The sequence below is a fragment of the Manihot esculenta genome, chromosome 1, assembly GCF_001659605.2.
Source record: "Manihot esculenta cultivar AM560-2 chromosome 1, M.esculenta_v8, whole genome shotgun sequence".
In the NCBI taxonomy this organism is placed as follows: domain Eukaryota; kingdom Viridiplantae; phylum Streptophyta; class Magnoliopsida; order Malpighiales; family Euphorbiaceae; genus Manihot; species Manihot esculenta.
Genome location: NC_035161.2, coordinates 30717674 through 30733467, shown reverse-complemented (window position 1 = coordinate 30733467; position 15794 = coordinate 30717674). Strand labels below are relative to the sequence as shown.

Genomic DNA, 15794 nt, shown 5'->3' with positions numbered 1-15794 from the left:
AAGAGAAAATTGTTATTGCATATTGCATATATTATTCTGGTCGGATTTAAGATATATACTCCAGTTGTTCGTCATAACTTGAATAATAAGAATTTCAATAAATTCTAACGTGTAAACTCAAAAACCAAAATAAATTTTATATATATAAAAAGAGGAGAAATGATGCATGTGGATATATGTAAGTGCTAAGAAAATCCAAGACATGAAATAAATGACCTCAAGTGACTCCTTTTTCATTGTCTTATTGTGTCTGCTGCTGCTGATAAGAAGTTGATTTTCAAATTGAGTAATTGTGATAGCTAAAAAATTTACCAAATGTTTATTAATTTTCTCAGTGAAATGAAATTATGCTATGTTTGTAGGTATGAAATGAAAAAGAGGAACCTTTCCATACTAAAGCCACAAACAAAAGCTCCCACGTGAACCCAAAAGCTGTCAGCCAATTTCCACCATAACAAAGTAAAAAAAACAACACATAACATCACTTCCTACTGTAACCCAAAAATTTAAAGAAAAAAAATAAAAAAAGAAAAGAACAGAACAAATATAATCCCCACCACCATATATGTCATTGCCACTATCTTTCACCTCTGTCCATCCATGATTGCTGCCCTCATTTTCCCCACCACAGGTACAAATTCATGCATGCATGTCAAGATCTCTCTCTCTCAAAATCTCTTCCTTTCTTTCTGTTTGAGTGGGAGAAGGAATCTTGAAAACCCTCCAAATATTTCCCTTTCTTTGATTTTTAACATCCTTCAAGATTAATGAGAAAGATGTTCCTCTTTCTTGGTTTTTGTTTCTCCCTCTGCCTTTTTCTCATCCATGACAAGCACCCACCCTGCATGCTGCTGCTGCACCTCCACATTTGCTCGTGTTCCTTTTTCTTTCTCTCCTCCTTTTCGCTTTCTCCTTTTGCTGTTTCTTCTTCTTTTTCCCTTCTTGTTTCTTTCTCTTCTTCCACCTGCCAATGCCATTCACATCACTGTGTCACATTAATTATTCCTATCACTTCTGCTCCTCTGAATGTTATACATGTCTTATTATTTTCCCGGATGGGGAATGTTTAGTCACTTCATTGAAATTTTCTTTCTATAAATGACAAAAATAAGTTTCTGATTGCTTTCTTTCTTTTTCATTCATTGTGTGTGTGTGTGGACTCGGTCAATGTTGTTGCATTGAAAAATAACCATGCATCATATCGTTTTTCAGGGGTGGTGATAGTTATTATTTTATTCATAAATTGAAAATTTAATTATAATTGGACAAATGCTAAAATACACGTTAACAAACCAGTAAAAAAAAACTGAAGTATTGCTGAAAATAATAGCTAAATATATTGACAATAAAATTTAATTAATAATTTATTTACCAAAACTATATAGAAACATGATTTAGAATTATTATATAAATTCTAAATATGGCATTTTCTCAACTATTGCAACTTCCCTTGTCCTTTTTCACTGTTTTCGTATGTAGATACATAATTCTCAAGCTCAAAATCGTTTTTCTTGATTCAAAAGAAAGAAGAAGGAAATAAGGGTTGTCAAGGTTTTAAGGTTGACCGTATTGTAACCCAGTTTTACACCAGATCGTTGAACTACTCACCAGTGAAAGAGAGTGACTTTAGTTGAAAGGAAAAAATTGTTTAACATGTTAACTAAGTTAACTTTTGTCATAATCTCATATTGAAATTTTAAGAATGCCTTGAGCAAGATAAAACACTCAAATCAGATAATATCAACAGCATTCAGCTTCAACAGTTCATCGTCTAGCCTAACATTTGTGAAAGGTTAGTGTTGACCACTAATTAGATTATATCTCAGCCATAGATATCTTTTCTTTTAGGTTTTACATTTTACATTGATATCCTTTTCCATTAGTTTTCTGTTAGGTCAGTACCGTAGAATTATACAAACTCTTTCCAGAACAACCTTCTAATGGGGATAATGTTATATAGTACCATTCATTATTTAAAGGTCAATGTGGCTCAAAAGTCAAAACTTCAGGTGCCTGAGGAGCATTTTCTGAATTCACATGATGATTCATGGGACTAACAATTACAGAGTTCGTCAAGATTTCCAAGACCATGTAACTGAGGTGTCACAATTTTCTCAATAGAAGGTAACTGTGAACGCTATCCTGAATGCAATGATGTGGAAATTTGAAGAGCAATGATACCATTATTTTGTAACCATTCCTAAAACACATGGCTAGTTTTCCAAAAAGAAGAAAGAAACTGAAAACAGGCAGTGTCTTGCAGCTTTCATTGAGAAACCCAAAGAAATGAAATGAGAAAAAGATAAAATAAAAAAAAAGGTTAAAGCAACGATAAAGAGAGACGAGAGGTTGACCCATCTTCAGTGTGGCACGAGACAAAACAGAGAGGACAGAAACAAAAGAATAAAACCCATAAATGAATCAAGGAAAAGAATTACTGGAAGGGTAAAAAAGATGGATAATTTTGAAAAATGCTATGCGGCCAGATGATTTGATTCATTTGAACTCCCAAAATGGGTTATAACTTAATGTGTTTCTACTTTTTGCTTTAGCTTCTGAAAAAGGAAGAGAAAAAGAAAGAAGAATGACATTTTTTGTTAGAAAAATGTTTCTGAGAAACTTACATGAACACAAATAAAACGTTTGTACTCGAAGAGCAGGCTACTTAGAGGAGGATAACATGCAAGGAATCCTTGGGTGTCCACTTGGGAGGACATGTACCCATCATTTTGTTAGAGGGACCAATTGTCATCTATCAGTTCCCCATGCTGATTGGGCACACATAAATTATTTGAATGGACAACTTGTGCCAAATCATCTTGTTCTTCATGTACATATATGCTGTATAGCCTTAGGGACCAATCTAATTCTATCACAGGCTTGGATGGTATTTTGTAATTATCATTTATCATATTTCCATCTTGAGAGACCCACCAATCAGCAAGGGAGAGAAAGAGACCAAGAGATGTGCAAGACATTAGTGCACAAAGGTCAAAGCAGCTTTATAAAAAGCAGGAAGAAGAAAATAAAAAACAAACATTTTTGAATTTCATTTTTTGTTTCTTGAGTTCCCTTATGCAAGGACTAGGAAAAAGGTTATGGTCTAATTGATTCTTAATTAGTATCAGTAATTATAGTAAGTGATAGTACTAAAAAACAAGAGGGGAAAAACATAGATTCGTACCTTCCCTTCAGCTCTCAACTTGCCATTACATTTAGGAGAATCTTCACCTGCTTCACATCTCTTCAAAGATCTCTCTAAAATAGGAGGAGTAGAGGCAGGGCTGGGGCTACTTGAACTAAGCTCAGGCGGTGTGCTTTGAGTCCCAACATCTCTAGTGGTGCCCTCCATTTTCTTTTCTACACAGACAAGCTTAATCAATTAATACATAGAACAGAAAACAAACACACAAAGGCATGAAAACAGGGTAGAACCTTGAAGGGGGAAAGGGACACAATCATCTGGTGTAGCAACGTAAGGCTTTGTGTGGACTTTATTCGAATGGGTAGTAGAGTAAACAAGAGGAGCAGACATTGTAATTCTATTTGCTGAGTTACGAAATGATCTCCCACTGAGTGTTTTAGCTGATAAACATTCCATTGGTACCTCTCCTGAAAGTGGATTACATATGTACTTCTCTGCTTCATTCCACTTAGAATTCAAAGCAAACCCATCTGGTGATAAGCACTCCCAGCTGTTATAAACTGCTCTCGCCTGCAATGCTGCACACAAAAAAGGGAATAAACTCCCAAAACAAGTAAAAATCCAGCATTATGTATAAAGATTAAGGCATTGAAATTGTAATTAATGCACCTTTGAGAGCTGCAGTGAAGGAGTAGGTTGATGGGTCAATTTCTTCTGAAAAAGCACAAGTACCACAGAAGTTAGTTTTGCTTAAAAAATGGAAACTAAAAAGGAAGAACAGAGAGAAGGACATGAATATAATAGATAGAAAGTAAAGAAACCTTTGAGAGTGTAGCCAGGAGATGAAGCAGTGCTAGAGATGGTAATGCTTGATCTAAAAGACCTTGCATCTTCTCTGAAACTTCTGATATGTGATCCTGAAAACCTTCTTGATTTGGTGTTCTCACGACTGATTTGAGCCCTCGAAGCCCATTCTCTGAGATTAAAATCTGCTTCCTCTCGTCGTCGAGAACCATAAGGAGATTGTTCCATTGTGGAATTAGCCATGAATCAATGATTTTGCTTCTCACCTTTTATATTACTCTTGAAAACTAAACAAGCGGTTCTTTTCTGGACTCTATAATTTCTTTATTTTAAATAAAAAAAATTCAATTATTTTATTTAGTTTAAATATATTATTTTTTGAGAAATTACTTTTTAAAAAGTAATTTAATTATGTTGAGATAAATAAATTATTCTCTCCTTTAAAAAAAAAAAAATCTTTAACTTTATAGAAAGTGAAAAAGAAATATCAATCAATAGAAATAACTTTACAGTTTCATTATCTTAAATCCAAATAGAAGTTAGGCGCCTGTGCAATTAAATTTGTTAACATTTTGTCTTTGATTTTTGGCTTCTTCTTCGCAGTAGAAAAATGGAAATATACAATTTCTTTTTTTTTATGAAAAAAAAAATGTAGGAAATTAGTTGTCGATGTCGGAACTTTCAAGGTTGACAGATGAATTATTGTGTGGGGTGTACGTAAAATTTGAAAGAAATTGCAGATCCGTAACCTCTTAGCAAAGTGCTCAGAAAAATACAAGAAAAAAATAAAAGGAAATTTCATTGCCTTAATGGAGTATATTTATGTTGTATATTCATAAAATTTTTAATTGGAGAAAAGTTCAAATAAGTCCTCAATTTTTTTTTACAATCCAAACAAGCCCAAGCTAACTTAATAAAAACTATTAGTTTTAATCATAAAATATTTTTCTGTAAATTTTAAAACATCAGAAATCATATACCATTTTTACTTAAATATATATATATAATTCCGGAATTCCCTGGATTGCATCTCCACAGCAAAGCCTATGTGGACTGGACCAAAACTCTATTTCAAAACCAGCACCAGCAGAGACAATGCAACAGTCAAATGCAATACCATTTATCCAACCCAACAACACCAAGCTCATAAATAAATTTCAATTTTTCTAACGTAATCTCGCATTAATAAATTATTTCCTCTTTTTAAAAAATAAATTATTTTCCTTGACTTTAATGGTATTATTTATATTATTATATATATAAATAAAAAATAAATTATTTTCCTTGACTTTAATGGTATTATTCATATTATCATATATAAAAATAATAATTTAGTATTCGGAGCCATCTGAACCTGAGCTCGAGCTCCCAATCTAATCCCAGATCCGACTTTAACCGGTTTCAGAATTTATTTTTCTTCGACTTTTTAGAGCCTCTGTCCAACTTTTTACTACCCGAAGTCGTTGTACTCAAAGAAGAGAGGTCGAACTTTCCTGAACCTAGGGTCTTGAAATTCGAGGGCTGTGCCGTTTGCTGTTTTACTGCCTCCTGTATAATGGCACTAGCCTCCATTTTTCGTACTGCATCCATTATGGTGTGAAAGCTTTCCCTCTCGTAGTAAGTGCATTTGAGTAAATTTGAGAGATTTCATATTTTTTTCCTTTAATTTTCAATCCCTATTTTTAAAAAAAATTATTTTGAGAAAAAATATCTTTTAAATATAAATTATTTTATATAAAAAATAAAATAATAAAAAAATCACTTTATTATTTTATTTTTATTTTCTAGTTAAATTATAAATATTATATTTGCATCGAGTCTACTTGTTGAGTAGAAAAAAAAGTATTAAATTAATCATTTCAACACTTATTTTATTTTCTTAATAATAATAATAATTAAGACAAATTTTTAATTTCTAACTTATATATATATAAGTCATTCTGTTGGTTATGGCACATTGATTCAGAGGTAGAATAATCCATGCATTTCGGTCTTCTAATTCTCATCTCATGATATACTCAGTTCAGAATCAAATCTCATAGAGTTAATTTTATTGAGGAACTTGGTTCATCTTTGGACGTAAAAATAGAGACATTGTGCTTAGCCCATATGCATCTGCTAAGCATTTCTTAAGATTTATTATTTTTATTTAAATTTCTTTATTTCAAATAAAAAAATTAATGAATTTTTATGAAATTCTTGATTCAAAGGAAAGTAAGATGAGGTGGAATCAAATTAAAAGTTGATAGCATGCCACATCCATCCACTAAAAATATGGAGCTTAGAAGGATAGTGGTGGCAGAGGATAACTAAAAATCAGTGAAGGGTAGTTTTCAAGATGGAGTATTGTTTGTTTGGAAGTTAGAGGACGAAAATGAAAGAAAGAAAGAAAAAGGGAAATTGTGGTAAATTAGGGAATGGAATGGAAAAAGGGGGCCACACAGGACAGGGGGAATGGTTATTTGCATGTGCATGCGCATGTGTTGTGATAGTCATCATCTCCATGAAAATGAGCAAAAGGGTACTCCTCATATTGTGGGAGTGGGATGATGGGGGGGGGGGGGCCTCTTGGGCCTAATCATGGCCATCAGTTTTGTCTGATTTGTATGCATTGTAGGTTTCAGTTGACAGTGATTTTGTGGGTTGCTCGTGGGTTTGCCAGTAGAGATGGTTTGGTCCTTTCACCTCTTCTCTTCTGGTTTATGCTTCATTTAATCTGTAAAGTTTTCCTTTGATATATCGTTTTCCCCTTTACCATTTTTAGGTCTTCTGTTCTATTATTAATATACAACTGATTTTTTTTTCAGGAGATAAAAAATATTTCATAGCTGATAAAGTGAAAGTGCAAGCCCAAGGGCTGAGATACATCATCAAGGCCAGATGCCCAAAACAGAAAGATAATAATCTATCAGGTCTAGAAAGAAAGGCTTGTGACCCAGAATATAAAGAAAATCCTAAGACTCTAAAAGGCACCAGCTCAAAGCTCCAACCTGGTTCAGGGACCCGATTCCATGATTCTTAGTGCCACTCGTCCATCTTCAACCTTCTGGAACCATCTGCTCCATCACCAGGAACACCAGGGCCACATGTAGGCCAAGAAAATACAACAAAGAGACATGCAAAGTCAAAGAATGAGTCAACCCAAACAGAGATCCCTAAATGAAAAAGAGCAGAGTTGGCTGCTACCATCCATCGACAATCTTTAAGAGAGCCCAGAAAACTCAATAGTCGAGATCTAGAGAGGCTTGGCATAGCTCTTGGCTTCTCACTCTCATATAGTCATTAAGGTACTGACGCCTTCATTTTGACAGAAGATACAGAAGATACGTCCTCAAGATATCATCCTCTGTTCCCCTTGAAGTCTCCCAAAATGGAGACTACCGCAGCCATAACCGAATCAACTAAGCAACTTTCAGCATAGAGAAAAAGCTCAAGCTGCAGGCATTAGGTAGAAACCCTCACATAAGCACAACCTACCGGGAAAAATAAAAACCAACAAAAATTATACACATCAAACCCACATCGGCTAAGGGGCAAGGGTATTAAAACCCTAAACGACAGAACACAAAAGAGAACAAGGGAGAGGTGCCTGTCCCTCATTTTTATCACTTATTTTCTAGTCAAGTTTTACCATTTTCAGTCCAATTCCAACAATGATTAGATGCTTGTCCGCCTGATAACAATCTATCATTCACCAAAAATTAACCCTTTTTTGGTTATATAACACGAGGGTTTGGATCATTAAAATTAAAGTGATTTGGAGTAGGACTTCAATGTACTTTCAAATTGATAGCTATTGCTTGGAACATATAAGGTAGAATTTTTTTTTTTTTTTTTCAAAAGAAATAATGCATTCTGGCCTTTCACAGACTTACCACGTCAATCTGGGCTTGAGCTGCCATGGAAAATGCAGCAGACTGTTAGTTTCATAATGACAATGCCCTACTCTCAATCATCAATCTAATTCTTAAAAGGACAGATAAGACAAACACATAAGATTGCATTATTAAACAACATTGTATGTAAAATCACGGCGGAAGTCTAGGTTTATCAGAAACAAACACAAGTCAATATAGACTCTCACATCTCAACAAATGGAAGACAGAAATGCATAACTCAAGCTACATGTTTACGTGGGCAATAAACCCTCATCTTGACAATTAAACAACTGAATCATGTATTGCAACAGTACATCAACCCGACATGTCCCATCTTAATCCATCTTCACGATTCCTTCGGTCCTCTGGTAAACAAAATCAGACATAATGTGGACTCTGCAGGGACCAAATCAGATAAAAACCATAAGCCTGCATCAAATCCTCTTCAACTCATGGAAGCTGGATGTACAGCACAAGAGGCTTCGAGTTGTCGCATAGTCCTGGCTTTCAAGATCCAAAACTCCATGACAAGCATCCAACTGCTTCTGATTTCACCTTACAAAATTTGAAGGGGCAGAATCAAAATTATAGCATAAACAAAACCAGAATGGATAACAAATGGCCCTAACATAATACTGACAAGTCATAACAGTTTCAAAACCACAAAGGAAGACTAATTGCAGTGGCTTGGATTACTCGTTGCCATGGCCAGACCACGAAAAGCACCATGTCGGCCTTGCCAAAAAGCAATCTCCATAAAATAATGTACCCCCAGCGATTATTAAGGTACCAAAGGGACAGATATGAGAACTAAAGGTTTGCTCTGTGGTCCCCCCAAGTCACCCGATTAGTTCTCAATCATAATGTTTCCAGTCAGCAATCAGTCTTAAATAAGGATCTCAAGTTCTCAACCAACCAGTTGACCACACTGGTCTCTCCATCTAATATCCAAGGTTGGAAAATATGCCAACTCTGAGAGCCATAAATGAATGCAACCCTCAACAATGACTGATTGAGAAAATTCAGGAACTCTACACACTATATATCTTCACATATGGCAGATCCTCTGCCATATGTTTTAATCCTGTTACTTTTAATTCTTACATGTCTGATGTTTCTTCCTCAACTTGGTTTTTAAATGTGAAAGCCTCTCATCATATGATCTGAAATCTTTTTTTCATGACAGTTTCTAAGACATGTTCATTCACAGATAAAAGACATTCCTTAATCACATGTGATTGGTTCATAAACAATCCCATTTTGGCTTTACAACAATCTGGTATGAGTGATTAACCTAACTAGTAAAGGGGGCATGGTCTCTCAAAAGAATATTTTGATTACCACCAAAACCTAACCCTCCCAGGATAAAGGGGGAAAAAAATTTGGGTAATTATCAAAAGTCCCTAACAGAAGGTTTCGATATAAATTAATAGAGATGTACCTTTTTAAATGAAACAGCAAAAATAGCTCAGAACACTCACCATACGAGAGCATTGATCCAGGAATCCATAAAACTGTGACAATCATCTAACATGACCTGGAAAATAGACTTCCTACAAAATTAAGATTATTAAAACACAGCACCAAGTAACTTTCTTACATTTGAAATAAGAAATACAATATTAAATTCTCACCAATATAAAAGAGATACTCCAAGTAACTTCAGGGAATTGCATAAGCCCATACAGTTCCTGCTCAGCAGGGCAAAACATCATCAATAAAATCTAAGATCTGGTGAAGTGGTCTTTAGCACAAAAGAAGAATTAAATTCCACCAAGTTACTTTAGGTTCCAAGAACCTAAAGAAATAAATACATATCAGATATGGTTTATTATTTTTGAAATGAACTCATCATTTGGACAAACTGAATACAGGCAATAGAAAATGGAAAAGATACTTGGCAATTGTACACAAACAAATTGCTTTCAAACAACGGAGGTATGCAGTAGACTCTGTGTAAGGTTATCAATCACAAGCCACAAAATAACAACATTGTACTTTGCTTAGTTTCCCCTTCCCTATTCCTTGTTAGATTAAAAATATCCATATTTTAGAATGTAGATAGATGAAGATTACCTTGTCCAAGAATCAGGAAGGCATTTGCAGCCAATGGAACAAGATCTTGTATCTTTTCACCAGCAAATATTGCTTGAATGACTAGTAGCAAAGGAAAAATTAATAACGTGAACTCAAAATTCACAAAAAATAAGGAATAACAACTGATTTTTTATGCCAGAATGCTGAAATTCTTCAACCAAGAAAGTGCAAATCAGTAAGAATATTCAGGGGGGAACGAGTTGCAAAGTGTACAATGGACGAAAATTTTCCCTATCATTGAGATGTTGATATACAATTGCTCTCACAACACAAACAAGCTAGATGATGATATGCAAATACTGTTCAATGATGATAAAGCATCAGAAACGGAAAAAGGAGAAAAGAAAGAAAGAAGAAAGAAAGATGTGATTTAAAATAAACTTGAAGAATAAGCAAAAGAAGAAAGCGGCTCACAAAAACCTGATATTTGCATCAATTTTTCCTTACTCTCCTCTCCATCATTTTCAATAACAGGATCAGTTTCTGATGCTGTCATCATGTGCACTGAATGGAATCCATCTGATATCCAGAAAGTTTGAATTCCTACAGAATGAGGCCGTGATTGCAAGTTGCTTAAGATTCAATTAAGGACAACTTGAATATGAAAAGCAAAATCAGTAAGCCTTTTGTTTTCAGTGAACAGAAGTTAAAACAGCATTAAATCCACAACATATCAACTTGAGATATTTCATTAGCCAGTCTTTTTTTTTATTACACCTTACATGAATGAAGCTTTCTTGCCATTTTTTTTTTCAATCAATGAACATGGAGGCCAAGCGCATAGGTTGGCCTAACCGCTAATGCTAAACATCAACACACATATATTTCAACTCCAAAAACAATTTGTTAAATATGAATCATATTAGCACTTGATCACGCTTTTGGGCGATCCCACCAGCCCTTTGTTAATTACCATTTTTTAATACATAAGCAAGCAAAAAAGAAAATTGCATCAAGGAAATAAGAACTGCATACTTGACGAAATATCAGGAAGAACAGCCAGCTTTTGCACTTTCATACTCTGAGGCAAATGCATCAAGTTAGACCTGATGTTTGATCCACCAACAGGGTTAGACAGGCACAAAATATGCAAGTCCCCAGTAGAGTCCAAAATCATGAACTTTTTGGGGGACAGTGCCTGGATGGAAACAGCTTTCGCAGTTGATTTTGAGATCTCAACCTCCTTGCTTTTAAAGGCCACAAAAATTGCACCCCCTTCACCAGAATCTTGTCTACATCTTACAGACCTATTCTTGACTGCAAGTTGAAAAGTAAAATCAGCTCCACAAGCTAGTGATCACTCAAAAACATTTTTACATGTCTCCATGTCATGGAAAGATCTTCTAGTTAACTTTAGAATAGCTTGCTCAAACTGATAAAGGTACCACATAATTACCGTGCACAACTACAGAACACAAGAAGCAGCCCTTAATTCAAGATATATTTCTAATACTCAGTAATTTACCATCTGATGCATCCTTATGGATTACACCAAAAAACAGCACCATGCTTAATATCAGTTGCACCATTTCCTGGTCAAAAAGTAATCCCTAAACAGAATCTGTCAGATAAAAGTAAAACTGCAATAAAGAGATAAATTTTTGACATGTAATGTAATTTGAGAATACATAAACCTAATACATGTTAATTTTGTTAATAAAGTCCGAAAAGATCATCCATCAAATTCGCTCCAAGATCGGAATATGTAAGGGGTGAGCACTTGGTCAACTCAGTCTATTCAGTTTGAAATTTAGCAAAACCAAATAAACCAATTCTTTTTGGAAGAAATCCACACTAGACTGAACCAGTAGTTGAAACAAGCAAACCAAATTATTTTGGTTTATTCGGTTCAGTATATTAGTTTTTAGTTTTAAAAATATACGCTGCCAGTCACCAAATACTTTATGATTAGCAAGAATATTAGTAAATTTTAAAGTTGATAAAACATACTCACCAGAGAGTGGGAGAGGACCAGATGGCTCATTACTAAATTTTAAAGGTCAAATTTGAGTTGAATATTGGCTGTTTTGTTGTTTATGAGCTTGGAATCCTTTAGTTATCACTATTGGCACCTTATTGATTATGACCATGGGATCCTTAAGTTATTTCTATCTCTTTAATTTCTCCCACAATTGGCACTGATTCAGTTGTATCTCTGATGGCCAATGAAGACCACAAGTCTGGATTGATTCACTCCCACCAAAAAGAGAATGACAATATCTGGCTACTAAACATAAGTAGGTTCCCTTAACTAGAGAAACTGACAAGCTTACAGACATGTATAGACTAATTGACAATAAAGTGGAGATTTTATTGATCTAGTATTAGTTTTCAGCCTTCAGAATTGATCATCTATGAGAGATTTATCAGCTTCTTTGTCTAAAATCCAAGCAAACATCATAACAACAATTCACGGATCTATGAGCATAATATATTAAGAAAATGTCCCTAAATCACTTTTTTCAAAATGATTGTAATTTAGAGCCTAAATAGGACTCGAAATCTATTCTGGAAGAATCAAATCAACAGGAAAATTAGCACCAACACACCCCAAAATCCTAAACTCCTAGTCCTGGCAGGGGGAAAAAATCTTAGACTAAATGGAAGTATACCAATTTAATAAATTACAGATGCATGGGAAAGTGAATCAGAAGTTATTATTCTCCTTTCAGTAAGGATATCTCTAATATTTCCATTGGAAAGAAAATTTAACGAAATTGAATAAAGAATAGGAGTTGTAGACGTAGGAAAATAAAATACCATTCAACTAATTCTTAAAAGTATAAGGCATTCAAATTCATTCTCAAACAAGTTGTCACCCACATTGATCAACTTGCGTATTTCAAACCTTATTCAAGTAATTTAAACCAAATGAACAAAAATCCCAATCATTTCTATCCATTTGCAAAAGGTAAATTAATGGAATCAAATACATAATTTAGATGGACAGACTTATAATATAAAGAGTTCGTACTGCAGTAGTCTAAACTGCTAAGTTCCGTAAGCAGAACTCAATATTCTCTAGCAAAATTGATATTTTTCGCATATGATCAACATAAGCAGAACTCAAATAACTCATGCCCTCCTTATACTTACCTGAAACACAGTGCTTATCAATCTTCCCATCCAATAAACCATTGCAAGCAGTTGAACCACAGTGACGATCACCTCCAATCACTCCATTGGGCAATCTCAATCCTTTACTATCCAATCTCCCATTAGAATCCAAATTACCATTTGAATTTGAACTCTTAACTCTCTTGACATTCCCTTTCACAAGATGCCGCAAATTGAAAACCCTAACTCCATTATCCTCCCCGAGAATCAAGTACCCAAAAGAGATACTAATGGACCAAACCGGCAGACAACAGTCAATGACAGCACACCTCATCAATTTAACAGCATCCCCAACACCATCACCATCACCAATGGGTTTCAATGCAAAAACCCAAACCTTACGGTTAGAAACTGAATACATGGCGAAAAAATTAATAGACCCAACAATCTTTATCGAAACCCCATGATTGACATCCACTAAAACTCCAAACTTGGAATCAAACCCAAGTCCCTTCTGGTTGCAAACAACTTGAGCCTTACTAAAACCATTGTTAGAGTTCAGAATATAAAACCTGAAAAGGATCTGGGAGCCACCCTTATGTGGGGCAGCAACAAGGAAGAGAACTCTGGGATGAGGGAGGTGGTGGTGGTGGAGGAGGAGGAAGGAGAAGGAAGAGGAGGGAGGAGGGATTAGGGTTTGGGGTTTGGAGAGGAGAGAAAAGGGGGAAGGAAATGGAAGAGAAGGAAAGAGAGAGAGAGAAGAATCAGAGTGCATTAAGGCTAAAGAGAGAGAATTAGGTTCGAGAAGAAAGGAGGTTGTCTGAGGAGAAGAGGAAGGGAGAGAGAATTTGGAGGATTGGACAAGTACCATTAGGGGAAGAACCTCAGATTTTGTTGTTAGGACATTGAAGAAGGGATTCATGCTGCCCTATGAATCTCATGTTTTTATTTGTTTTTTTTTTTTTTTTTTTTTTCTTTATTAGAGATCCAATGGCTTAATTAAATATTACTATTATAAAACTCCTGCTTTCTTACGCTGGTCATGAACATTTGCGCCGATTGGACTAAAATACTCTCTCCTTCCCGTCTCACAATAACTTTGTTTTAAAATTTATACACATAAATTAATAAAATTAATTAAAAATTTTAATTTTAAAAAAATATATAATAATTTATTTAAAATACTCTTTCTATCACATATTAATATTAAAATATTTAATTTTAATAAATTATTATCACATAAAATGCAAATAAATTTAAATAAGAATCGCAATAAAAACTGAATAAATAACCTTATTACATTTTATCTTAAAACACTTAGCAATCACCCTAATAAAGAATACATGGAGTCTTCAAAACGTAACTGTTTAACAAATTAAAATAAAAATAACCGTTACTTAAAAGATAACTAATATAAGACTTATCAGCTATCTTATATATCAATCCTATAATTAGAGTTATTTTCTATTTTAATATTATATTACTTTTTTAAAATTTATTAATTATAATTTTTTAAATTAAATTTTTACGTTAATAAATTACTTAAAATTATAAGATATAATAAATAATTAAAAACATGATAAATTAGTTATGATATGTATATTTTTGAAACTTATAATATTTATTATTATATTATAATAATGATGGACATAATAAAAATAATTATATTTAATTATTGTATATTATAATAAATTAATATTTTTATATTTATTTTATATATAATAAATTAATATATATTTTTATTAATCATTTTACATGCTAATAATGGTTAGATTATATAATTTCCTAAACATCTAGCATATATCTAGTATAATTTATAATCAGTTATAGTTATCAATTATATTCAATCACTCAATCAAATATATCCTTAGTCTATATAGTAAGAAAATATTTATTAATTTAATAATTAATATATTTATATTGAAAGTATTTTAATTTTTTTTTTAATTCTTAATAGTTAAAGCTAACCAATGGACTCATTTAAATAATTTTTTTAATTTTATCTAAATTTTAATATATTTTTTCTTAAAATCGAGAAATAAGTAATGAATTTATTCGTATTATAAGTTTAAATCATAATTTCTTATTAAATTAAATATTTATCTCTAATTTTGTGCTTTTACAATATATTTTTATATAAAATTATTTAATTTAACGAATGTGAGCGGGACTAAAAATTAATCTTTATTGAGCAAAAGATTAATAAAACAAAGGACTAAATGAAAAATATACAATATTACTATATGAAATTAAATAATCTATGAGATAAATAGTAAATTGTAAAGCACACTTAAATTTATAAATAAATTTTTAATTTAAAATTTCTGAAGACTAAACAGTAATTAGAAAGAAAAAAAAATAACAGGTATAATTTCAATTTTGAAAACTTCGAAGAAGCCGAGGCCCTAACATAAAAATCGAGTTTATTTATAATATGTATATTTTTATTTTTTAATAAATTGAAAGTGATTTTCATGTAAGATAATATAAAAATTAAGTGTCATTCCAAATATAAAAATTAAACGTCATTCCAATAAGTGTCAGAATGAATGGATATAGAAATTAATAAATGACATTCCAATAAATGTTGAAATTTCTATAATTAACGTCATTTTAATATTCATTAGATTGAGTAGTGTACGACTATTTATAAACGTACTAAAAATTTTATTTTTATAAATAAAATAAATATTAATTAAAAATATTTTTATTATTTAATAAACCCATTCAATACAAATAAAAATAGTAGTGATTAGAAGGCTTCTTCTGCTCAGATATGTGTAAGGGTTTTTTATAAATCTAGTGGCGTGGCT

The 15794-nt window shown here is 32.9% G+C and overlaps 2 protein-coding genes across 7 annotated transcripts; both read right to left on the bottom strand.

Moving 5' to 3' along the window:
- Positions 1-365: 365 nt before the first annotated feature.
- LOC110619673 lies at positions 366-4232 on the bottom strand. The gene is made up of 5 exons (XM_021763214.2): positions 3967-4232; positions 3815-3859; positions 3436-3723; positions 3185-3360; positions 366-964 (listed from the first exon to the last, which is right to left on the bottom strand). The coding sequence occupies exons 1-5, from the start codon at positions 4190-4192 to the stop codon at positions 749-751; spliced, it is 951 nt and encodes a 316-aa protein (XP_021618906.1). The 5' UTR covers positions 4193-4232; the 3' UTR covers positions 366-748.
- A 3697-nt stretch (positions 4233-7929) lies between these two features.
- LOC110631044 lies at positions 7930-13944 on the bottom strand. Of its 6 annotated transcripts, none has more exons than XM_043957226.1 (7): positions 13021-13942; positions 10900-11181; positions 10345-10467; positions 9904-9984; positions 9462-9518; positions 9269-9380; positions 7930-8382 (listed from the first exon to the last, which is right to left on the bottom strand). In XM_043957226.1, the coding sequence occupies exons 1-5, from the start codon at positions 13901-13903 to the stop codon at positions 9490-9492; spliced, it is 1398 nt and encodes a 465-aa protein (XP_043813161.1). In that variant the 5' UTR covers positions 13904-13942; the 3' UTR covers positions 7930-8382; positions 9269-9380; positions 9462-9489. The 6 variants fall into 6 exon arrangements, with proteins under 6 accessions (XP_043813161.1, XP_021634445.1, XP_021634452.1 ...); XM_021778753.2 differs by having other exon boundaries at positions 9309-9380; XM_021778760.2 differs by having other exon boundaries at positions 7930-8372; positions 9309-9380.
- Between the last annotated feature and the right edge of the window lie 1850 nt (positions 13945-15794).

Excerpts from the sequence above, each read along its gene's own strand:
- LOC110619673 (XM_021763214.2), bottom strand. The coding sequence starts at position 4,192 with ATGGCTAATTCCACAATGGAACAATCTCCTTATGGTTCTCGACGACGA. Across the intron at positions 3,860-3,966 it reads TCCTGGCTACACTCTCAAAG|AAGAAATTGACCCATCAACC; the intron begins GTTTCTTTACTT and ends GTGCTTTTTCAG. Across the intron at positions 3,724-3,814 it reads CTTCACTGCAGCTCTCAAAG|CATTGCAGGCGAGAGCAGTT; the intron begins GTGCATTAATTA and ends TTTTGTGTGCAG.
- LOC110631044 (XM_043957226.1), bottom strand. The coding sequence starts at position 13,903 with ATGAATCCCTTCTTCAATGTCCTAACAACAAAATCTGAGGTTCTTCCC. Across the intron at positions 10,468-10,899 it reads TCTTCCTGATATTTCGTCAA|GAATTCAAACTTTCTGGATA; the intron begins GTATGCAGTTCT and ends CTCATTCTGTAG. Across the intron at positions 9,985-10,344 it reads AAAATTGATGCAAATATCAG|TCATTCAAGCAATATTTGCT; the intron begins GTTTTTGTGAGC and ends CTTTGCTACTAG.